The 27,106-nt window shown below is 39.1% G+C and overlaps 1 protein-coding gene across 2 annotated transcripts in view; it reads left to right on the top strand.

Annotated features, from left to right (window-relative positions):
* Window positions 1-27,106, top strand: part of LOC137265813 (tyrosine-protein kinase receptor torso-like) — a 504,354-nt gene that overhangs the window by 157,194 nt on the left and 320,054 nt on the right. For both annotated transcript variants that reach the window (XM_067801275.1, XM_067801276.1), the window contains exons 7-8: window positions 410-539; window positions 11,030-11,128. In XM_067801275.1, coding sequence (XP_067657376.1) covers window positions 410-539; window positions 11,030-11,128 — 229 coding nt within the window. The remainder of the gene's footprint in view (window positions 1-409; window positions 540-11,029; window positions 11,129-27,106) is intronic.

Genomic DNA, 27,106 nt, shown 5'->3' with positions numbered 1-27,106 from the left:
ACACTGTTTTCACTGTTAGAAACAGTGTGCGGAACTTGATCGAGTGTCTTGACCACTCACTGTTGGACAGTCATGACTAGGAGGGTCATGTGTGCTTGTAGTAGTAGGTAGATACTGTTAAGATCCATCTGCCAGTAGGTGTCATCTCTTTCTCCTGAATCTACCTTGTGGAAGACTGTAACTGCATAGAGTATCCACATTGGACATTGATATGGCTGGTGTTAAGCAATGGCTTTCAAAATCAATCTTGATATGGCCAGGCATTCCTAGTTGCATGGTTATGCGTATACTGTATTTTAAAACATTCAGAGAATGATGTAAGTAAAATGAATTTGCCACTGTTTAGTAAATGCCCTGTTCAGGAGATATGATAATCGTGAAGCCTCTCATCTTCTTTGCTATGTTTCAGACAAACTTCAGCTTCATTCCTGCCACCAAGCTCAGTGCAGGATTACGATTCCGTTTCAATGTGACTGCAGTGACAGAACATGGCATCAGTGATGTAACGAAAGTGACCCAGTGGGCAGTCATGCCTCCAGGTATCACCAGACATCATTAATAGAGCATAATCTTCTGAGTAACGACTAATGTTTATATTTCTTTCAACAATATTCCAGCCATATGATTGAACTGGAAACCAAGAATGTGCTTTACCCATTTGTCAATGTAAAGAACCAAAACTTTAATGATTTGTTTCCTACTGCTGTCCTGCAGTATGGATCATAGCTTTCAGGTGGGTGAAGTACTGTTTCTACCAGAAAGACAATTTAGCATATTTTGTATGAAAACAGGGTGAATTTCAACCAACAATCTTATTGTTGAGACCTTGGAGGCTGAAGGTGTGGAGCTCAAAAACCCACTTAAAGGGGCACTGATGCGGAGCATTTTCTGTGGACTGGTGTAAACTTTTGTTATTGTTTTTCTCCCGTGAGTACCCGGATGATATCCCAGAATTCGTGACTGGTTCGTGACCTCTGCTGCGCAGTCCGTAAGCGCAATTGATAGTTTAATTATAGACAGATCAACTGAGGTGACGTCAATTGTACTTCATTACAAATGTATTATGAAAACAAATGAAACACTTTGAAGGTTAATCATCTGCCAGTGGTAGAAATGGTAAAAAACTATTAGGACGGAAAAATAACGAAGCCAATGTACGTCTCTATATTTTCTCTCACAACCCTAATTAGTTTATTGTCATATTTGTATGATTCTGAAAATTAATAAAAGAACACACGATTTGCTTATACTCATCGTAAATTTCTAACATAACAGCAACATTTATACATTGTATAGATTGCCAATGTGGATCCTATTTCACATACATACGCGATCTAGTGTGTGTTTTCTGTCATACAGATTCTGCTGAATGCTACAACAAATAAATTAAAACAAAATGCAAACAATGAACGTAAAACAGACTAATTTTATAGCAACAGTGTCAGGCTACTACCTTGTTCAGGAATGTATCCATCAATATCCACGTAAAAGAAATCGTATTCCATTCATCTGCAGCTGGTAAATAATCCTGCTCTGTGTCGCGTGTCTTACAACTGTCTCATTTGCGAAAAAGTAACACATCGTTTCACGTCTTTCGTTGGTGAAAACTAGATAAACCTCTCATTGGTCTCCCAAGATAGCACACCTGGCAACTAATTGTATGATGTCCACTATTCTAAGTAATTTACTTGACCAATATTGAGCAATCAATCAATCAACGCAAGGGTGGTTAATTCTTTGAAGGGAAGATGTTGTTTTTGCACTCACACTTTACGACAGGGTGTAGTCATCTACACACACTGCCTTTTGACAAATCCGCTAGAAGAACAAAAGTAATTAATCAATCAGTGTGTTATCGGTTAATCCTTTGATCGATGTTTGTTTTTGTAACTCAGGTAATAAACCCTCTTGCATTACTTACATGCACATATTACATAACACACAATACATTTGCCATTACAGACCTTAATTTATAATGTTGAGTATTTACTCCAGACAGGAGAAATGCCAAATGGGAACCTTTGTTGAGTAACCGAAGTGGTGTTGCTACTAATTATACCTGTTATAAATTCATGAATTGACCATCAAGAGAATGATGACAAATAACACGTGTAGGTTTACACCATCAAACGCGAGTTACAGCAAGGAAGATGTTATCTCTGTGTCGCATGCAGCCTGAAAACACTTATGGGCCGAAACTGTTTTGAGGATACCAACGGAATTTCGTTACATAAGGAATACACACAGGCATTTGCTGTGTACTTTGGTAAATAAGTGAAATAAGTTTTTTTTACGTAAGACAATTTTCAGATTTCTCTACCAAAGCCAAGGTCATCGCTTTTTTGTTTACGAATTCAAATAAATCAACTGTGTGTTTTATTATCATAAATAATAAACCATTGTAGCTACCATAGCTACCAAAATTTACGTATGCTATTTGCTATCACAGCTCAACCAACACTCACAACTACCTAATTTTAAAGCTTTGCAATCTTCCGTACTGAAACAAATGGGTTGCTACGTGCCTGTAGACATCATATTTTCATGTAACATGATTAAATATAGAGGTTAAAAACACAGAAATAGGATCAAATTGGATCAGTAAGTATACCATCCAAGCATCCGAAAAGAACTACACTGCTGGGATATATGGTTACGATCAGACAAGGAATACCATGGATATTTTTAAACAAATGGCATGTGATGGGCATCCGGCCTCCTGACTGTTTAAGTGAAGAAATTTTGCTAATATGGACGGTCGAAGGAGTGGGCGCTGACCAATTTGCGGTCTGCTTTCGTAATTAGACCGTTGGCGAGAAGCATTATTCGCTCCGCATCAGTGCCCCTTTAAGTTCCGTGGACTGTCAGAGTTTAGTGGTAGTCTCCCGATCACAGCTATACCACCGACAGCACCTCACGCTCTCCTAGCGTATATATACACCCAGCTTCTCTGTCTGATGAGGCCAATCTGGATGAAACTAGTCACCTCTATTCTAGCATCACACCCTCTCCTCGCCGATTCCGGTCTCTACCTATTGTCCAATTTAGCATATGTCATGAACTATTTGTTCATCAACTATCTATGTGTTGGGAACCTTCTCAAAAACAAATGGACCAATGAAGCAGCTTCATATACCCCTTTCCCACCAATGATGAGACCCATCTTGCTTGAGAAGATAATTTGGTTTCAGTTTTGACACCATCTTGAGGAAATATCGAATGGCCATTTGTGTTCAGAGATGTTGAAATTGTTCAAAACACTGTAATACAAATGCCTTTTCAGTGTAGTATTATTCATGTGGGTTGTTATTCCACCCCAGTGGACTCTCAAGTTGAAACGAAAACATTAAGTGGGAATGAGTCTGTAAAAGAGCTAGGAGTCAAATCAACAAACAACAAAGAAATGTGATGTAATAAACAATTGTATTCTAAAGTTAACTAAGTTCACGAATCAGTACAAATACAGTAGAGGTATCAATTTGACAGTACAAAATAGAGTGGCAGTAGTAATTCGGAGTGAATTTAGTATGAAATGCAGTGATTACAGTAAAACCAATGATGGTAATATGCATTTCTCAGCAACAGTAATCTTAATTGTTTGATTAGCATTTTAGAAGTTGGTGAGATAATAGCACAGGATACAACTCTGTGTTGAGGTGTGTGTGGTGTGGGGAGGGAAGAGAGGCTGTAGATGTCCATCCCCATCTCAAAATACTCTCCCTCTTAGACTTTACAGATTGAACCAAACTATATCTTCAGCTATGATATTGTTAATCTCTTTGAACTGACATCCCCACTGAAAAAGCACTCAAACGCAAGTCAACCATTAAGAAATCTACAGCCTGTATCAACCACTCAAAACCAAACTCTCCATAGACTTCATCATCAGTCTCACTTTAGGCTGTCTGGATCAAAAGGCGACTAAAACTAACAAACATATAAGAATAGTCAATTAAACACTGATCATGATCAAAACATGATACCAACACTTTGACTTTTTTTCTTAAATTTATGTTCTAAAAATGAAAAAGTTGTTTCATAAACTATCATTAAAATATTGACACAGTTGTTCTGAAGGAGGAGTCCAGGGAAGTGACAGCTAGGTATACAAGGGATGTGCACAACAGCCTACAAAGTTATTGATTCATTAACCTGTGCTGTGTCCATACTTTCTCACACACCTGGCTTTGCCCCTCTCTGCATTCAACCTTCCTTGATTTGGCCTAGATAAGAGTGACCTCTGTGTGTCAAAGGTCCACCAAGATTATGTGACCCTACATGTGAAAGGGATATGAGATGAACATGCACCTCACCACGTGACCCAACTACTGCAATCAACAATGCTGTTAGAGGCATCAGTGATATGTTCTACACTGCAGTGAAATCAACGTTTGGGAATAAAGTGACATATATTTTACAAATGAAGAGATTGTACATACTATAATTTTGAAGGTAAAATGAAAAGGCTAAACAGTGATTATGAAAAGACTATTAAATGAAAAGGCTAAACAGTGATTATGAAAAGACTATTGATAGACATTATAAAAAGCATGTAACAAAGGTGAAAGATGATGTGAGACAAATGGCTGAAAATGATTGATCTGCCTTTTGGAATTACTTCAAATCAAAGAATAAGAAAGGTCTATATATCTAGGGAAACTTCAAGACTCTTTCCCCCAGCTCAATATGGGAGATAATGATAATCACTTTTATGTATATGTAAACCAACTTCAGATAATAACATGGAGTAGAAGAAATAAATCAAGCAATAAGCCATCTGAAGAAAAATAAATCTGTTGATTTGGACAAGACAGAGAATGAACAGATTATGACATTTTACCATGAACTGTCAACCCATGTGACTACCTCAGAGTGATCATTCTCTTCTTGAAGCCATTGACATTTGTAACTGGAACCGCTGTAATCTTAGTAGCAGGGAGGCAGGACCATCACCAGGGCATACATGACGTGAGATAAGATAAGTATATAAATAGACAATTTATGATTAAAATTTCCAAATTTTTATACTTATCCTATCTCCCAATTTGCACTTATCCCACGGTTGGATGTCGGGTAACAGATTACCCTAAGTCAAAAAGCACTTACAGTATACACTGTGTAGGCTAATGAAAACTGCAGATAGCTAATGAACAAGGGATGCCAGATCTGGCTAACATATGCTAGTGATGGGCTCTGAACCCCTGGGCTTACTAGACACAGTCGCTTCCAAGGAATGGTTGCTCCCGAGAGATGAGCAGCATTGGATGCAACTAAGCTTGTCACCTCACTTTGTCACGATTAATCAGAGTACTTCTGTGATTAAAGTCTTTCGACTAGTAATCGGGCCCGAACCTGTTTTGAGACAGCCCCCAAGACCCCATCGCGAAGAGGGGAAAAAGGAAACTGAATCAGAAAGCTCACAAAGCTTATGTTCAGTACCAGAACAACACCACATGGTTTCCACTATTTACCACAGTTCGACCACAACGGTGTGCTGAGGTACTTAGGAACTACAAAATCCACAAGGGAAATCGGGATGGACTCACTACATTGACTTGATTGGTGTTTGCACTAGTGGTCAGATTGTTGAACAGTTCTACATCACAAATACAAGAACTAACCACTGTAGATCTGTATAGAAACTAATTGCAATAACCCAGTAAATTTGAGTGAAGAGTTCTAATCCCTGAAGAATTGAGAACAAAAATCAGAAATGAAATTCAGAATTTTGTATGTACACAAGGGTGAATGCACAGACATGCTCTGTAATCATCTGTAGTAATGAGCCGACGTTAACTGCTGTATCAGGATAAGGTGTCCAAACTGGTGCAAATCATGGATGTTAGTGACTGATGAATCCCTCAAAATGCTAGGAAAATACAGTATCCGAGCGCCAAAAGCAACCCTCTATGATGGCCATTAGGGAACAGTTGATGTGTAAGCCATTGCAAAGGCTGCCCAGTTCTTGTGTGGACTGCATGGTTGAGAGGCAGCTGGGAAGGTCTGTAGAGCTGTGACGGGGCAGAGAGACAAATCTTCAACATCATCTGATCCAAGAATGGTTGACATCAGTGGGTTAGTAAACATTCTGTCATGTTGTCTTGGTAACTGGTTCTTTGCAACAAAGTCACAAGGAAGTCCCAGAAAAACTCTACCATGACGTTTTTGCTCAAAAATGCACATTTTTCACATCCAGTGCATGTAACTTTGAAATACGAGTTGCTGTGGGTAATGCTACAAGAAAGAAAGTTATGCACATTATCTGTTCAAACTCCTTATCATGTAGTGGCTCATACTCACTGGATGACAAGTGATGAAGGACAACTAATCCCAGGCAGGAGAAGTCTGCACCTCCTGGACTGGGTGGGAGGTTTGAACAAATGAAGCAGATACTGCAGCACAGGAGTAGTGGCAAGCCAAACAGGTTGATAATGTAGTTCCTTTGAGTTTCTCTGTAGCCCTTGAATTCAGCAACAACCCGAGGTAATGCAGTGGTGGGAGAATTAATTCTCCTAATTCTACAGTAGTGTTCAAATTTCTTCCATTTAGCATCATACAATGATTGAGTTGATGTCATGTGCGCAAATGTTATAGCTGTAGCTACTTTGAGAGAGTAACCCTTGGCAATCAAAGAAATGTACCATATGTGTAGATTGAGGGTTTGTGATGACCTGTGCTACACATCTGATTGTTGATGAAACAGTTGATCATTTTGGGTGGGTACAGGTATTGAATTCAGTTCTCCTAAGCTTTTTTAGGCTGATGAAACAACTTCTCACTGGCCAAAAGGGAGGGGGAGCATGAATCTTGCTGGTTGCAGGTAACTTTTGAAGTACCTTGGGTAGCAGAGTCGGAAGAGGAAAGGTTTAAGTGTTTAGACCCTCCCATGATATGGCTAATGCATTGTGGTCCCTGAGGATCCAGAATTGGGGACACAAACCATGGAAGCTGATGGTTGTACTGAGTGGTGAATAGATCTACATCTGGTCAAAATACTGGGTAGACCGTTCACTGGAATGTCAGGGCCAGCAACATCCACTTGTGTTGGCCATCTGGGTCATGACAGGGCATGGGCTATGACATTCCTCGCTCCGGGAATGTATCAGGCTCTGGCCATATTGTTGAGAGAATCGACTAGCTGGTGAACTTAGCCATCGTCTGTGCAATTGAATCAATTGAAAACATCCTATGCTGCACTCTGCAATATTTCAGCTATATGACGGCGGTCTATAAATAACCGAGTCTGGACCAAGCAATCCAGTGATCAACAGCATGAGTATCAATCTGTGCAACTAGGAACCGATTATGTGTCAACCAGGTCACTAAGCCTGACAACCGATCCCATTAGTCGCCTCTTACGACAAGCATGGCCGCCTTTTATGGCAAGCATGGGTTGCTGAGGGCCTATTCTACCCCAGGACCTTCACGGGTCATCTTCACAGGAATGGTGGCAGGAGCAGGATGTATTTAGAGATATATACAATTCAAACAATATATGCATTCAAATCACCACTCCCAAGTAAAAAATATGTACCAAAATATAAATCAAAACTTTGTAATAACTTTTTCTCCCCCTTTTGACAAAAGAACAACAGTGGGGAAGAAGTAACCTACCTAGGCCAGAATCTCCCTCTTTTGATATAAAACCAAGGGTGGGGAAGAAACGGCCTTAACAGGTTAGAATCTCCCCTTTTTAATATAAAAACAAGGGTTGGAATGAAGTAGCCTAGATAGGCCAGAATCTCCCCCTTCTCAAAGAAAACAAAACAAAATATCAAAATAAGAGGGAAAACGTTGGCCTGGGTGGTAAAACTCTAGCCTGGGCCAAACTTTTCCCAGGTAAAGAATATCTATGGACAAATATTTACTTGGAAAAGCTTGACCTAGGCCAGATTTTCCCTGAGCAAAGCTTACACCAGGGAAGAAATGGCCTGCTACACTGGCCTTGAGGGGAGGTGATTGGAGATGCCACTGCGAAAAGGTTTCCCACCCCTGTTCCATGATTAGGTGAAGGGTCTGTCACAAAAAAATCCTTCAGCACGAGGCTGGTTGGAGAAAAACGTGTTCTGCATTGTTTAAAGGAACTCTGCAACTGAGATTTCTTCATTTTCAGTAATTAAACAGAAACCTGGAAATGAGTTTGTTGATGCAACTTGGTAGAGACCTCTCCAATATTGTCACCAAAAAGCATATCTGAGGACCAAGGCTGCCTAAATTATTTAGCTTTGAATCGTTCACTCCACATGAAATGTTGAGGTGACCTCTCCTGCGTACTGCAAATATGCAACCAAAAAATAGGAGAGTTGGTCTAGAACTACCAGAAACAGGTTGAGAAGCAATGACATGCATCCCCTAATATTAGCATCTTGGTCAGTAAAGGCATGGTCAACATCAATGGCATTCACTGGCAAAATAGCTCAATTGATAAAGGGTATTGTACATCAAACAGTCAAATCCATGTGTGCCAATTCCCTGTCTTCCACAAAGAAAGGTGAAGTGGAGGAGAATAAGTCAATACAGAAAACCTGTGACTGTGCTCTTCAGAGCAAAAGAGACATTGAGGTCATCTTGGGATCTGCTCACCTGCAGTTGAGGCTTTTCAGCAATCCAGGCAAGTAGATGTGAAGGCTCTACTACATCGAAACTACCCTTTGGGGTAGAAATATCCAACTTATTTGGAGAGTGAAATGAAGGCTGATGAGACCCACGAGAGGAGGATGTGCTAACCATCAAAGAAACTGGCTCTGAATTTGTCGAAGGTTGACATTGATACCATTGCTACTGTAAGAGCTCGAAGTCTGGCCGCTTAGGGTTCAGTGATTCAGATAAAAATAGTAGCCCCAGTAGTATGAACCGATAAATCAGTAGGGCATGAAGGAGACCAACAATCCAAGGAACCATACTGGTGCTTAGACTTAGACTCAGCGAATAGGTGAAACCAGATGAACCACAGTTGTGTCAGAGAGACAGAAGGATGATTAGAAGAGTCTGGCATACCATTTAGATGGGATCATCTAGAGTAAACAGGTGAACCTGAATGCTGATGTCATTCAGTCTGGGGAGACCTCCCAGAATGAATGTATGAACCAGGAACCGGGATGAGCAGACGAACCACACTGGTGAGGTGATATTGTTCAAGTACAAGAAAAAATTCGATACCATGAAACAATTTGCTCAGAAGTTGTGGTTGGAGGAAACGCCTCTGAATGACTAGGTGAAAATGAACAGTGAACTAAATTGATTTGATGACATGAGTCATCACGAAAAGGTGAACCTACCTGTCCACATGAATCTCTACGACATGGTGAAAAGATTCAACCAGGTGAATTAATTAGTCCAGGTGAATCAATTCAGTGGCAATGGAAATATCAATCTGACGATGTGTCGATAAAATCCTCTGTGTACTTGTTTGTATGCTGACTATTACAGACTGTTGAGACTTTGGGATGTCAGTCACTAGCAGCGTTCCATTGTTTATGACTTTGTTTAGAAGGTGGTCCGTCTTTTTTGTGAACACGAAGGGAGAGTTGATGTGTTGAGAAACCAATTGACAAATTTTGCTAAAAACAATTTGTATCCTTATTATATTCACAGGATTATGTTTTACATTTGAAACTGATATACTGTACTGCTGACTGAAAATGATTGGACTCTGTCATTGTTATACTTTTCCATTTTCACTGGTACGAATCTCAGCAGCATGGAAGCGTGTTCGCTTTGGTTGTTGTCTGTCGTGCTCCGCTGATGAATGCACAGTTCGTTGTACGGAATGAGGACAGGTAATTTCGTACCTGTAGTGGTGGTGGTGGTTGTAGGTTGTATTTCCCCAGGCTGGGATAGAAGTACTCTAGCTGGGTGAGTCACAGGGTGTTTGTGCCGTTGTTGATTAAGATGACCGTACCGTTTGAATCGTTTATTTTGAGTTTGGCTGCCATGGGTCAAAGACTTTGTTGCTTAGCGAGCATATGCCATAGTAGTTGTTGGTTATGTTTTTGCATACGCCACTGAGCAACAACATGTTGTTGCTGTTGTTGATGTTGGTCCATTGCAGGAGGTAGGGGATATCGCAGATTGTGACTTCAAGTTGGTCGGACATGTTATCGATCATGTTTTATTGATCAACGAGGTCACTGCTTGTTCTTCCTGAACATGTTATGTACATATTAAAGTGATATGTATGTATACACATTATTAAAATAATTCAATATGCTTACAAGTACAGAAATTGTGACGGAACGAGTTTTTTAGCAGATATTATTGATATTTTCCAAAACTATATCATGACCCTCAGTAACCCTCAAGTGGTGGTAAACTGGAATCAAAATCCGATGCATTTTTGGTAAATGCAACTAAATTTTGCAGTGTGGTGTGGTGTGTTTGAACAACAGTCTTGGTAAACTCTACACTTAGTTCTATAAATCCGGAACATATAAAATAGATTATACGGATTGTAGGTGTGTCCAGGGTACCGTATGTTTAGGGGCCCCCAAAACAGTGAAAGGGTTTACTTGCGCCTGCACCATACGGTTGAATGATTTAGACGTTTGGGGACGAGCGGGTAGCGATTGGAATAAGTAGCCTTTTTTCGAATCCGGTGCGAGGCTTGTGACATCAGTTGTCTCGGGTGAGGAGATACTCGAAACCACTGATGAAAAGTGGTCAGTGAAAGGGATAGGAAGGGAAACAGGGCTATAAGGCTTCATTTCATAAACAGCAGCTTATACCAGGTGTGGTTCTAAACCCATGTTATGTATACAACTGCTTGTATTCTTGTGACTTCAGATATTAGATGACAAGCAATAGCCACCTTCCCAAACATACCCATATACAAAATTGAATAATTCTACAATAAGGCAGAATATACTTTCTAAATTATTATAAAATAATCTCATAGTTACAGGAGGTACCTATGAGATTGTACCACATGTCTAAATATAGCATTTTCTATAGCAGAATATTATGTGCAAATTTATTTAAAGTAATTTTTCAGTGATATCATTTCAGTCATGTATGCCTCTAATTGTTCCAGCAACTTCCAAACCTCAAGAGCCAAGAGATGTCCAAGTTGTTCACCAGCAAGTCAGGCATGGTAAAGTTGCTGCGCTGGTTAGATGGAAGCCAGGCAAAAGTAAGTGAAGATATAGTTGTTACATAATTTCACCACTTAATTATATTTGTAAACAGTGGATAAAACCCTTCTGTGTGTCAGAAACTGATCACATGTGACAACAACAAGATCACCTGCAGTATTGTGAGCAATAGATTATCACCTCTCTGGATGCCAAGGGCCAAAACTCCAGCTCAGATCTGTCAAAACAGTGGCATTACAAAATCAGTTGCAACCTGCCAAAGCTTCCAAAGGACTGGCTCCCACAGGCAAGCATGCCCAGACTGCGAGATGTTTTTGCACAATGTCTTTGAGGCACCCCACAACTTAGTGTACATCATCAAGTGGTAAATAGGTGTAGTCACTTCCAGTTCATCCACTGAAATCTAGTCAGCCTGCGATTGCAAGATCCTGTGTAGATTTGATGCTGTTGATATCCTTTAGAGTGGAACCTTGTTGGGTGTCAAGTATGACCTCTGCTTGCTTCTGTGTTTTTTACGAAAAACCTCTGATATTTCCTGAGGTATCCTTGCAGATATAAGGAGGCGTCTAAAAGGTGTCAACATTAGCATTTGGAGACAGAAAGTCATCTTAATGACAGTGAATTCTTACTGAACTGTAGATGCAGATAAGCTAGTGCTGGAGTTGTTATGATTATGTACAGACACAGAGACACTGGAATCTCCCCGAAAGAGAACACTGAACTGGAATAATATTCCTTTGACAGCAATCATTGTTAAATGGAAGCTAAAGTGTGTGATCTGAGCTCTGTCCCATAGCAATGCTCTATGGGTTCAGGAAATCCATAAGAATCAGTTTGTGCCATGTGAGAACACACAAAATCTCCAGAAATGGAAACGTATGTTCATCCTCTGTAACTGCATAGTTGTCCCAGAGATTTCCTCAACAAAGACCAGAAGGCTTTGATAAATAACTTCTCCCATGAAACAGCTTCAAGGAGAGGTTAGGGTCAGTTGACAAAGTGTACCATATTTTTTGCAATATTGCTTGCTCCTGAATATTACGAGTACCCCAGTTTTGGAGATAATCTCCACTATACAGTCCACACACAACCTGCACCTTACAATTATCTGCATCCTTTTGTGAGATTTGGTGTGAAATTAAGATGCTGAATATCTTTCAGTAGCCAGGATGTACCTTGACAGCAAAAAGTCTGCTGCTGAAGTTCAGAAACTGTGCAGTGTAGGTACAGGAAAGTTGTTTAAGATAGTGAAAGGAAACATCATTGATAAACATGTGATACCAAGTTGATAATTCTATTGAGGTCATTCTCTTTCTTGTCACCTTCAAAGTCGACTACGACAAAAAGAGAAAGCATTGTATGACAGCCGTTCGGTGTGTGTGGATTGCCTTGGCCGTCATGGCGGTGTACTTTCTGTGCCGACTTGGACGACAAGGCATTTTCTGAATATAGAAGGGTTACTTCACGCCAGCTTTCTGACAGGGACAGAGGAGGAAATTTAAGATTGAGCATTGGGAGAAACTTACAGCTCGACCTTCACAATCTTGCTTGCCTATTGAAGATTCTTTCGAAGAAGCGTCTGATTTACATCTCAGCATCTCCTTCCTCTAGTCCAACCCTTGTAGATGATCCTTCTCTGGCATGGCGTGTGGTGTTATCAGAAGTTCACTCCAGATCGTTGTTTGTGGTCGATGCACGTCCTCCACAGATTTCATCTGTCACTGGCTCGTAGATGCTTCAGTCCAATACGGTGCTTTCCTCTTCGATCTCCGATCCCAGTGCGCCAGTCCAGTCTAAAGTGGAGTCTGATTTCAAAGCGCGGCTCTTGCACCAGCCTGTTCCAGATCCGTGAATTCAACCACTTGCCTCCAATGTGGCGCATTCGTCAGCAGTGGTATTCACCTTTGCATGGGATATCAAGTTCCATGCACTCCGTACACTATTACTACAACCAGTTTGTCGCTTCCATCCAGTGTGTGGCTCTCTGTCAGAGCAATGCTTTCAGATAGTGTGTCACTTACCCCCAGCGCTGTGCTCTAGTTTGGTGCACCACTTGCTACTAGTTCCATGCTGGTGTTGCGGCAAGATCCACGCTCGCTGTTGGGCAACCTTCAGTGTGCCTCTTCAGTCTTTAGTTGTTGATGCCAGAACAATGCATGCATCTCCTCCGGCGGCTGGATTTACATTGCCTCACAATTTGGCTCATCTTATACTGCCTGTATCCTGGAGTCTGGCGTTGGGCCCATACTCAGGATTCAGTGTGGTTGTGCAAGAGGTCTCTTTGGCTTTACAGTTACTGGCTCCTCCTACTTCATCGATTCTGGCATCAACTTCATTTCAGCGCTTTGATAGTTTGTGTCACCTTACTATAACATCTCCTTCCTCAGAGGGTTCTGTGGCTTCGGTTGTTAGTGTGGATGCCATTGACAGACCACAGATTTTGGTTTGGATTGCTGACAACCTGCACCTTCTTAGAATCTCATCACCTGCTGATTTGTTGTCTAGCTTGGACGTGGGTCCGTGTGATTTTGCCTCTATCACTTTTCCTCCTTGGCCATGCATCACACAAGTTAACGTGCGTTTTACAAAATGAGGATGACTAAAGACAGGTTTGCCACTACGCGCTTTTGTCTATCATTGGCTCATGTGCATGGCTTTTCATCTTTAATTGTCTCCCCTCCAGTGGATGACGACATTTCCTTGCTGGGTTCCAAACAGCAAACTTATTCTTCATTCTTTGTCGAAGACCGAGAACTGCTTCATCTGGATGTTGCCATTAGGTAAGTGATGGCTCCCCTCAACATGATTCCGACTGCTTCTGAAGTGGTGGCCATGGCTGTTTTATTCCTGGGTTTTATTCTCCAATATTCTTGGTCCCAAAGAAAGACCTAGACAAGCTAAGCTTTACAAACAAGTTGTATCTTCTGTTCTGCCTCATTTCCGAATGGTCTCAAACGATTATATAGCCGGGAGATTACATGATCAGTCTCGTCTTGCAAGGTGCATGTTGTCACATTCCAATTTTCCCAGCTCATTGCAATTTCCTCGGGTTTGTTTTCAAGGGCATTGACTACCAATGGCGAGTTCTTCCCTTTGGAATTTCTATGGCCCTGTGGCTATTTAGACGTGTCATGAAGCCAATCAGGGAATAGTATTCGAGGCTTACATCAGCGATTGTATCCAAGCACAGAACGATCACACTTTCTTTGTACATCATATGGAGCTCACAATATGGCTACTTCACCAGTTAGGTTGGCTGGTCAATCGGCAGATGGAACTGATCCCTACTTGCCATCTTCAGTTCATCCGAGTGGTGTTTGACACAGAAGTCAACAAACTCTTTGTCTCAAGGGATCGTTTCTTCAAGAGGCAACACCTTATTCCATTTGCATTGTCGCATCCCAGAATGTTTTGTCAGTGGCAGGAGCTCTCAGGCCTTTTGACGTCAGCACAAGTCCTACTAGGTCAACTGCTACTTCGACCATTACAACTGTTTGTAGCTCCACACTTCAGTGTGGATGATCTAGACGCGCTGATCTCCATTCCCATGGAACTACATCCCTACCTCTGTTGGTTAATGGATGAATTTAATGTTTATGGAGGCGTTTGTTTAGAGCCGTTTATCACGTCTCATTATCTGTATGTGGATGCATCCCTTCATGGGTGGGGAGCTCATCTTCTTGACCAGCAGGTGTCAGAGCAGTGGTCTCTCGTAGATCAGTCGTGTCACATGAACATTCTGGAGCTCAGAGCAGTAATGCTGTCCATGTTCCATTGGGCAGATCTTCTTCGGTCAACATTTCTCATGATATGCACAGACAATGCAGTGGTTGTGTGGCACATCAACTGGATGGGGTCAACAGGATCTCCTCAGCTTCTGTGTGGACCTTGTGAACTCTCTCAAGATATCAGTTTTCTGCTAATCATATCTCAGGAGTGAATATCGTCATTGCCGACTCTGTTTTGATTGAGCCGTCCTGCCCCAATGGAGTGGACACTGCATCTGGAGGTTTTCCAGACGTACTGTCTTCCATTAACGTCTCCGACAGTGGACCTGTGCACAAGATTCAATCATCAGTTGCCTCGCTTTATGTTTCCACTTTCCAGATCCTTTGGTTTGGGGGCAGGATTCACTAGCCATACCGTGGGACTGTCTCAACACGTACACGTTTCCATCAGTGGCCCTTCTTCCACACATTCTTCTCAAGCTGCACACGACCCAGAAGATGACAGCTTTTCATCACACCTTATAAGCCAGCCAGGAGTTGGTTTGTCGATCTGGCCTCCTTGTGTCATGCATACTCTTGCTGGTAGAGATGTCAGGATAATCTGCGGTCCTCCTGCCAACTGTTGGATACTGCACAATGTGAGATAGGATAAGTTTTAAAATTTGGAAATTTTAACCATAAATTGTATATTTATATGCTTATCCTGTCTCACATGATGGATGCCCACCCAACATGCCCCTCATCACGGATTACAGGTTAGCACCAAGATGAGAATGACAAGCACAGATCGTCACATGATCATGAGAGCATGCAGCATGAACACAGAGATGACTTGACAGGTGCTGATGTCAGGGTGAAGGCAGAGGTTGGGTGGCCAGAGGCCAGATCATTTTCAACTTAGCTCATAGAACGTTTCCACACATGGTCGAGGAGTAACAAGAGATCTGCATAACATGAGATAGGAAAAGTATAAGAATATACAATATGTGGTTAACATTTCCAAAATTATTAAACTGTTGGTTGTAGACCATCTTTCTGTCATCGTCCAGCAACCAAATCCTCTCTACTCTGGGTCACGTTTAACATATATTCACTCGTACCTCATGGGTTATTCTCATTCTTTTTCATATTCTAACTTGATCAACGAACTAAGAATGTAATCCTGCAACCACAGAAATATCAAATATTGAAATACAAAGAAATACAATAAGAAATTTAGGTAATAATCATGAAAACTAAAAGATAACATGTAAACGAAACTTCCTTATGATATAACACCTGAATATATCATGATTTGTCAATGGCTGTCAATGAGACATAGTTCCATATCTGGTCGGTGTTATTTAGTGTAAAATCCCAAAAATATCTCAGAGTATTAGTTTTGTAAAGATATGAAAGGGTGACATGACTGTGGAGGTGACAGGGAAATATTAAAACAATATTATTATTATTCCATGTGTGTTGTGTTAGTTGTTAAATACTTATTCACAGTATGTTAATTATTTTATGCCATTTTCTAGAAAATTATTTTTTTTGTGTGAAAAAAACCTTTTTACACAAATTTCACATGCCTCAGCAAGTGTATTTTCCTGTTTGAAGAATACTGGTATTATATATAAAATGCATAGATTAAAACTCGTTGGTTATCAGATTCAATTTTAGATTTAAGAATTAGAAAGAAGCATAAGATTATTTTATTAGTGGTATTATTTAACTTTAGATTATTCAATGATAAACTAAGACAACGGACAGGGACATGACTGAAAAGAAATATATGTGGAGATCTGCGCTGTCACAACAAAACATACATTGTATTTAGGCATGGTAGATTTCATGGCAATGGCATCTTGATTAGCTGCCCTAGAGCTATTGACATGGTCATTTCCATTGCTAATTGCATGCAGACAGATTTTGCTGCTATCCTTTCCTTGATTATCGAAAAGGTATGGTATTCATTCACTGGATTGGGTGAGAATTGTACTCTGTGATATCGACCTGATAATGATATTGTTCACTACCGCAAATAAAAATATTTTTTATATTAAATCTATCCTCCATTCTAGATGTTGTTGAAATGTCAAGGCAAATCACACACTTTTATGCAATATAAAAGCAATCTCCAAATATTAAGCTAATCATTTGCATAAAACTGACACTAACTTTAATGCCATTTTGTTACAGATGTCAATGATCTTAGCTACTTACAACTGGTTCTGACCAACTGTAAGTTTTGATTGTAACTTACAATGATGTTAGCCTACAATCGCTTGTCCAAGTGGATGGCAATTGTAGCTGAAGCCTAAGAATGCAATCTGAAGGATTTACAATAAGATGGTTTTGTGCAAGTTGGCCCTGGAAGTGACTGGTTATAGCTAACAGGGCTAATAGAATGAATACATATTATTGTTATAGTGTCAACTTCAGGACAGCCATGTCCAAATATTTCTAAAGATCAAAAACTATGTAGCCATATGATATTTAGTTATTATTATTCAATCTGCATTCTTAATCTTTATAACTACCACAGAGTACATTGTTTTGTCAGCTACCCTGTTCACATCTACATTGAGAGTGAATGTGGAGTCTGGTATTTCAACGACCATGAGCAGGATTATGTCACTCACAGGAAAGTCCCACGGGTTGAGCTGGAAGTCTGCTCACATCATTCATGTATACTTGTTTGTCATGTCTTGTGAAACCAACTAAAGAAGTTCAAACTAAATTATACATTTGTTTTAATCAACATATTCATTCATCAAAGTATTGCATGTATAATTCTCTGGTAATCCCCAGCTGACACACCGGCCGTTGACAACTGGTGTTAGAATCCGGCTGGAGTAACGTTTTAGCTTACTCCTGATCTTGAAACCTCTCTGTGTGCCTACCATTAACATAATGCATAAAGGATGATGCCCCAAGTTCTACGTCAAAATGAAGAGATTGCAAGCGTCTTCTTGAACATGGATTCTCAAGGCTGACATCTTGAATGGAGCACCATACAGCATCCACCTAATGGACAACATACAAGTTAACCCCCTGGATGCCACAGGGACATATATGTCCCTCCTCTTCACCCCTCACTTTGAAGTCCAATAAAATTCTAAATATACCACGCACATATAAACACTTCACAGTTTTGGATTCTGCGGAAAATTCCCTGTTTCCTGATACCATCCACTATTATCTCAGACCAAGCCAAAGTGCTTAAAATTGCCTTTCAAAATAGACTTCATCGTAAATGTGGTCATTTTTCAAACTGTGCAAAGTCGAGATTCACAGCGTTATTTACAGTATGTTTTGAAATGTGAAAATCGGATGATTACTGGGACTAATGAATTTCAAAAATATCTTATTAATGATCACTGACATCAAATTTTCATGTAACCAGTAATGATGATTCTGAAACGTCGCCGATGAACCCAGAATCGGTTGGGATGTTTTCGACAATACACTTACACGAACGCCGAAGTGCACTTTCCGCCATTTTGGTTAGTGTTTACAAAATCACGTTTCGAGAAGGCCGGTATTGAGACGCCTATAACATCACGTATATTTCATAGTCAGCTGCGACAAATGCATCATTGAATTCCCCACACATCTTAGAATCAAATTACAAATGGTCTTTGTCACCAATGCCAACTGTCTAGGTAAAACAAAAAGAAAGATAATTGGTATGAAAACGAACACTGTGCTCGAAAGAGAGCGCTTGTTTGAAATGTAAACAAAGAAAAAAATACAATTTTACACTGCGTAGCATTTTCGGTAATATTCCAACATCCAGCCGTCTAATCATTGCTTACAATGGCTCAAAACGCTTAGTATATTCAGGGGAAGAGTATCGTAGCAGAAAATAGCAAATTAAAAATAGATACAATGAAATAATTTGGTAATTCATAAGAAACTGTCAAACTTTTAATGCAGCGTGACGCCATGACTGACGCAAAATTACGCAGAACGACAACGGTACTTATCGGCCTTTCTTGGCTTCTTCCGTCATTTACAATGTAAACGATAAAAACATATAACAATACTCAGATAGTCAGAATAATTCTGATTACTTACATCTCTCATTTATATACAAAAGATCCCTTAATCAAGGAAAAAGTCCTCATAAAATCCTGTCTACCCTTGTCAGCGAAGCCGCCATTTTGAAAGAAATCAGTCATAGGTAGTGATGTCACACGTCAACATTGTTGCACATATTAGGCAATTTCTTTGAGGTGAAGGTCGGTTGAACAAGAGTAAACACAATGCCCATACCATTCCGATTGCACCTTTAGTATTGTGATGTAGATCTATATCTTGCGTATCGTTCTGATATTTTTTCATGAAACTGATTTCAGTGTGTACATATATTCATGTTCAACACCATATCACATGTGGATATAACCCAGCTGAAATAAGCATGAAAAAACCATGGTATACCATGGTATACCATGGTAGACCATGGTTCACAGACCATGGTTTCCATGGTCTAGCACGGCTTACCACATCCGGTAAATGGCACCACAGTTTACCATGGTAAAATAAGACCATGGTCTACCATGGTCAACCATGGCAGAATTAGACCATGGTAAGCCATGGTCTACCATGGTAGCAAGACCATGGTGGCGGTAAATGGCACCACAGTTTACCATGGTAAAATAAAACCGTGGTCTACCATGGTAAAAAGTGACTATGGTGTACCATGGTAAACCATGGTAAAAGAAAAACCATGGCATACCATGGTCTACCATGGTAAACCAGAATAAAATAAGACCATGGTGGACCATGGTCATCCATGGCAAAAATAGACCATGGTTAACCATGGTCTACCATGGTAACAAAACATCATGGTGGTAGTAAATGGCACCACAGTTTACCATGGTTAAGTAAAACCATGGTCTACCATTGCAGAAAGAGACCATGGTGTACCATGGTTTGCCATGGTAAAAGGAGACCATGATGTACCATTTATTACTACTGAAAAAAATGAGACCATAGTAAGTACAGCATGTTCGTTAGATTGCACAACAGTTTACCATCAGAATAACCTTTGGTTATTGAGACCATGTTGAAAACCAACCATATCACACCACAACCTACATAGAAAATTGATATAGCACAAACACCATGGCATAGAAATCAATTAGAATATCAAATATTAAAGAATTAACATAAAAAAGACCCATGCACTGAAAACAAACTGTTTACATTACGAAGACAAAGTTTATTACGAACATTGCCTCAGATTTAAATGAAAGACAATTTGACGATAGCTGTTGGAAATCTCACAGGGATTGTGGGATATCCTGTGCAGCTAGAATTATAAATCCAGTTACACTGCTGAGGAAAAATGGTATGTGGACATGTTCATCTTTTTTCAGAAGACATTATTATTTATTATTTCAAAACAGAAATGGGATGTCCTTCAGTCTGTATCCAGGAAAATGAACTCTTTCGGGACAACATTTCATGCAGTAATATACAATTTCAGAAATCCCATTAGACTATATGATTTAAAAGTAGACACAATGAGAGTCACGACCAACACAGAATTTACAGGAGTGCCCCAAATCATCTACCTGGAAGTTGTACAGGGGGCATCACAATTTCTCTCAGAGGAGACAGGATTATACACACATGTTGGAAGAACCTTCACGAAGAGCTGTGGGGACATCACAGAAGATACCCACATTGCTTCAGGGATAGTGCGTGAGTGAGTGACTGACTGAGTTTAGTTTTGCTCCACTTTTAGCAATGCTCCAGCAATAGCACGGCGACAGACACCAGAAAGGGGCTACAAACACTGTACCCAGGAGAGGAATCGAATCTAAGTCTTCAGTTTAAAGAGCAAATGGCTCTGGAATATAACTTAATCTTCAATGTTTCAACATTAGTACCATTTCTTCAGAACTTTCCAGTGGAAATCTGAAAAACACACAAACAACATTTAATAACAGTGTTTCCCCATTTCAAAGGTTCTTAAGCAAATATTGAAATTGTGTTGTTTAATTGTATATTTATAACTGCTGAAAAAATGTTAAGTATTTTCCCATACTTTGGATATTTTTTCACCTGAGTATTATACTAAATCATGTTATTTAAAAACATTTCTATACATTAATGACTTTGAATCACTTTCTTTTAATGTGAAGAGTGTATATCAGTAGCAAAACATGCAATAGAAGTCAAAACACCAAACTGGCTTCCAAATCACTTGTCTACATTCATAACCAAATACAATATTCTGAAATGATGCATAAAATTTCATAATACTTATAATAATCAGCACTATCAAAATATTGATAAAAACGTATCTCAAAGTATTTGAACCTATTTCCACGTTAAATGAATGGCAAAATGTACTGACACATTCAGTATTGGTTTACAAACAGCAGTTATTACAAAGCTGAATACAAATATATACGATAGAAAGAAAATGGAATGTCCATAAACGTGCCTATAGCAATTACCTCCCTTTTATGATCATTTGAGTGTATTTTATTGTGTGTGTAATCTGAGAACAAACGGAATCTTTCAGGCTGACCTTACAGGCACCGTGAACTTTGACACCTTGTGCTACACAATTTTTTAAGTCATAACGGTTTTTAAAGTACCGTTAGATACTGATAGTGTCTTAACATAAATGAACGGAACATATTACATAAAACCTCAAATTAACGTTCATCACACATTATTCCTTCCGTTTGAGAGATATTCACTGAGAATGTACGACATAAACACTTCATACATTGCTATATATGTTATTGTTACATTGTCTTACGTCATTCTAATCAAAGAGTGATGCTTACCCCTTTACCTATGTTCGTATGCGAACCTTAAGGTACTCAAAACAATTTAAATATCGGGGCACTCAAAACGATTTCAATATTGCTGTTGTTTACTTACCGCTCGTGCTCATCTCCATTGGAAATCAACCTGAGACGTATCCATCGGCATAAATCTAGTCTATTCCTTCTTCACATATCCAACATTGGATTATCCTCCAAATCCGTGAATCGCTAATACGTTAGGTTATTCTTCGCTTAGATCGTTGTCTGTTGGCAAAAGTTGTGTTTGGCGCCTCTCGCTCGCTTTGCGCGCTCACACAGGTCTACGTGACACATAGCGCTAGCAGCAATGGCATCGTGCCGCGAAGAGATCGTCCCCATTCGGCTTGTCCCGGAATGGTGCGAGTTAGAAGTGGAAACGTATTTTTTAAGAAAAAAATTAAAGCCAACACGTTTTCATAGATATATCCACATAGATCTACTACGACCAGGAATATAGTCGTAACTGCATATGTAATAAATAAGCTGAACGGTTAGCGCTCATGAAGTCGCAATAGATTACGGAAGAACGAAGGGCGTGGCCGTGTTTGACGCGAAAATCGGAGCCATGTACCGCGCGTTCGTGTTACTTCACAACAGTGGATAATTTCTAATCTTACGATGTAATAATGGCTAGAATTACAGTATTTCGGCATAAACATCGAAATTTGAATAAATATATATGTCGTATTATTTTCAACGGTGGGAATTGCGAAAACTTGATGTTCTGTGTGCACACGTCCCTTGATCGATTTGATCGATCTGTGGAAGGACAGTTTATGTACATATCCCCGCCCATAAATTTAATTTCATTAGTCAAAATTGACCTAATTTTTTAATGGTCGTATTTGCACGTGGTGAACGGAATGTGACAGTGAAATGTGTTCAAAAGTGGAGAGCACTGATTTTTTTTTCAACGGGTAGATCGACGTACGTGTTTGGAAAGCTGTAAAAAAAACATCGATATCAAAATTCTTTTCAACATTTCTTTCTGTTTATAGTACCAAGTGAATTGTTTGTTGTTTTTACTGTTTTGTGTTTTTGCTTCACCATAAACAATGCGAAAGACGTTCTTATAAGTATCTGCTCACTTGCGATCGAGAAAATCACGGGAGAAATTCAATGAAATGAGACGAATTTGACAGCGTACTTCAAAGTTTTACTTTATGGATAGACTAACAGCTAGTCTCTGAAATGAACATATTTTACTTTAAAAAGTTCATATTGAAAATACTATAGTATAATACTATAATAATACAATGAAATAGAGCGCTGAGACTTTCTTCATTCGCAGAAGCTAAGGGAATCTACAATCTGAGAACAAACGGAATCTTTCCTTAGAGGCACCGTGAACTTTGACACCTTGTGCTACACAATTATTTAAGTCATAACGGTTTTTAACGGACTTTCTTCATTTGCAGCCTGAAGTTAAGGGAATCTACAATCCATATTTTCTAGACTTACATGGGTATTCTTGGATATATTTGCGTCAGGGTCTGTACTTTATGGATTAAATATCAATATTCAGGGCAATTAGAAAACCTCTACAGTATCAACTAGTTGCGTAGCTATTAACAAAAGGTGAGTTTTTCTTTGAACTGTCTATATTGCTGAGACATTGTTTAGCTTTTCTGTCGTACAATGTTTGTTGTGTTTATTTTAAAACAAGAAGAAAAAGGCACCCACACACAAAAACTAGTATTAGAGAGAGACGAGATTTACACAGTTTAATGGACAACTTTAACAAAGGGATCGGGATAAATAAACCATGCCTATTATATTTTCAGATGAACACAGGGTTATTTTTGTTTTGCTTTTCCAGAGTATAAGACGTCAGTTGTTTTGTTTGTGTATCTCTGCAGCAATTATTAGTAAGTAAAATCAGTGAATAGTTCTGCTTATGATTACTTTTATGACATCGTGTTCTATTTTTTTTAATTAAATCACACTACATTTTAACACTCACTGAGGTGTTAAGATTTAGTTGTTTAATGCACACAAATGTAAGAACAAGGACCTACAAGATTTGTTATTCATAAATGAAACACAGAGTCATGAAACCATCAGGTTTCCCCTTTTAAATTTTTTATTTATCACAGTTTAAAATGTAAAATTTTTCTGTGATGACCATGGTCTACCATGGACTTTCATGAAATGACCATGGTCAACCACTGCTTTGAACGAAAACACCATGTTTTACCATGGTTTTGTCTAGGATGACCATGGTCTGCCATGGCAAAAGGACGATGACCATGGTCTACCATGGTTTCTGGTGATCATGAGTTGTGATGACCATGGTCTACCATGGTAAAATGGAAAAGACCATGGTCTACCATGGTTACTGGTGACCATGGTCTATAATGACCATGGTCTGCCATGATGACCATGTTAGACCATGGTCTACCATGGTCTAGAAATGTTGGTGACCACGGTTTAGCACGGTAAACCATGGTAATACCATGGTTTACTGTGGTAAGCCGTGGTTGACCATGGTCAACCATGGTGCCGTTTCAGCTGGGGAGGTATACGTTTTTATTCTTTGTAAGCTTTTAATTGTTTGAATAATATTTACATGGGAAATTGACTCCGTAAGAGAACTATACCACATTTTAAACCTCTACACAAGTGTTGGAAGATCACACGTAGCCATAACTGCAACATGTGCTTTAGTTCCCGTGATGTACACTACTCAATACGTTGGGACAAATATTGCAGTTTCATATCAACAGGTTAATAAACAGCGATTTAATTCCAACTTGTAAGTAAAACTGATAATATTAATGAAAATGATTTGTACATTTTATGAAATGTAGGGGCACACATACTACTATTTAAAGGAATTGTCTTGTTCATTGTATTGGTTTGTGTCGTTTTTATAGACAAAACTATTATGAATATTGATTGACCAGGTGCAAGTTTCTCAAAAACGTTTCATGATTCATTATCATTTTTTTCGATAATAAAGTCAATTCAAATTCGATTAAAATATATCTGATGGCAGAATATCTAACTCAAACAATATTTATACGAAACTTGTTAAGAATATATAAACCAGGTCATGTCTTAACTCATTAAGGCCGAGAGCCGCATATATGCGACAAATTAATTAGCTTCTCACAGCGAGAGCCGCATATTGGGGGTAATAAAAAGCACCTCTTATTCAGCGAGAGCCGCATATTGGGGGTTATGAAAAGCACCTCTCATTCAGCGAGAGAGGCGTATTGGGGGGTTTTACATTTTAAACACGTACATTACCTATCATTTCAATCAATTTAGCAGTAATGATCAAAGATTAGCCTTTCTTACGAGAGAGATTACTTTCTGTGTTAATCAGAAGAACTATTAATGTGTTTTGACAACAATTGCTTGCAATGTTGGGGGCTTATACAGGCAAATGAACACATGTCTGCGAGAAAAGGGATTATGAGATGTTGTTACAGGAGGTACGTGTTTGTTACTCGTCATTGGGAGTGAATACTAAGATACTATGTTTGCACATTGATTGAATTAACGGTGACAAGGTTACGAAACCTTCTTCTAAATTAAATCATTCATTCATTCATTGTAATAGTTCATATAATGAATCGTAGACATAAATAGCACTACTGTATTATACTCATGTTTGTGTAGATTTGAAATAAACCAAGTTACTAATTTAGACCTAATTCATTTGCGACTATTGATTTTTAAAGTTGACAATAATACATAATCGAATATGAAGTGATAACTCTTGCATCTACTCATAATATACATATATAGTACACATAAACCGTACAAAGGTAACTGGGGTATTTTGTTCAAGCTGTTTCATGCTTATTTGAAATGTGATTTTTCAATGCAATTTACATAAGCACTGTGTAAGAATCGTTTGTATTTGATCTCTCTAATTATCTTATCCTATGTAATGATCACATGTACCAGATCGATCGTCAATAAAAGGAGGAGAATATATCAGTTACGGAATTGATGCGTATAATCATTCAATCAGACAACACTAAATATATGAACACCTCTTTCAACCTCCAAATAACAGCCTCTGGTCGAATGCATGTCCAGGTAAACTTTTGTCCTGTGACAAGTGTAAAACAAACTTATGCGCTGTTACATCATTGGACAACCTGTTTTGTGGAGTCACGCCCATTGCCAATCTTCTGAACCTCATTTGCTTTCAAAACAAATATAAGTATGCCCATCTTCATAAATATTTGGGGAGATTGAACTACAAGTGTATATGTCACAATAAATCAGTATCGTGTTACTTTTTTTAATTATGTACTTGAATTATGATATTTATTCATAACAATGTGCAGATTATATTGAAATGTTCAGCAAGCCATTATGTTTGATGTACAAGTAGTGTGCGCAAAAAGTATACGCAAATAAATACTATCTCTACTCAATGATTGGATTGGGTTATCCGGGGTAAAAATAATCGGATTGTAGCGCTTTGAGCGCTTAGAAAAAAATAAACTCGTCAAAGTGCTTGTTAGTCCTACATGTACATTTCAGGCATCCTTACGATTATGTATGTTCACGATACACAAAGTTTTTCATGATAGCTAGAGTTGATAAAGCCGAAATCTAGCATATCGATTGGTCAACGATCAAACCAATAGTCAGTCTGTATCCAAGCTGTCAAGTGACCGAACGTACTCTTCAGAAATTTAGCCCACGCCCCATCACCTGTCATTTCCAATGTGACAGGTATCTCATGATACGATTGGTCATAGATAACAAATCAGGGACTATATTGAACAGTTAAGATACAAAACGTCCTATTCGGGAACTTTGATGACGCCCATCCCATGACCCTTTGTCTTATGTATGTGCAAGGAATAGCATTATACAATATGTATGCATGTATGTTCGTATATTTTCTGCGTTAAATGTAGATGAACCAAAGCGACAAACTGAATCTGTTATATGTAAGTCACAGACTAGATTATTAGTACTTCCCTTAAAATATTCAGTATACACAAGCAATGTATCAGCAAAAACGCTTCTTTCATAGATTATTATGCATGTGCGTAAATTCGTCTTTACTGCCATTGACATAGATGTTTTGAACAATTTAATCTCTCACAATGATATGAGAGGGACATCATTTGGTTTAAGTATGTCTTACATACAATGAAACGGACTGGCAAACGTCGAGAAATCAATTGCAGATGTTCAAGCTGTGATGTGTTTTTGTGCGTTGACTGTTTTGAGGCCTACTATAAACGCTTTATGCACTAGTTGTGTTGTACAAATGGTACGGTATACCATTCTTGTCAGTTGTTGGGCACAATGTGTGAAGCCAGCGCTATACTGCTGGAATATAGCTAAAATCGCTGTAAAACTAAATTCACTCATTCTTTTCAATTGTTGCATTTCAGTCGTTATTCTTTTACATGTCCAAAATACTAAGACATGTGTGGTCACCATCTGAGAACGAATACACTCATCATAGTGTCAGTCTACTGCCATATGTCTT

Source organism: Haliotis asinina, chromosome 15 (genome assembly GCF_037392515.1).
Source record: "Haliotis asinina isolate JCU_RB_2024 chromosome 15, JCU_Hal_asi_v2, whole genome shotgun sequence".
Lineage (NCBI taxonomy): Eukaryota > Metazoa > Mollusca > Gastropoda > Lepetellida > Haliotidae > Haliotis > Haliotis asinina.
Note: the sequence above shows the minus strand (reverse complement) of the source record. Positions and strands in the feature narration are given on the sequence as shown.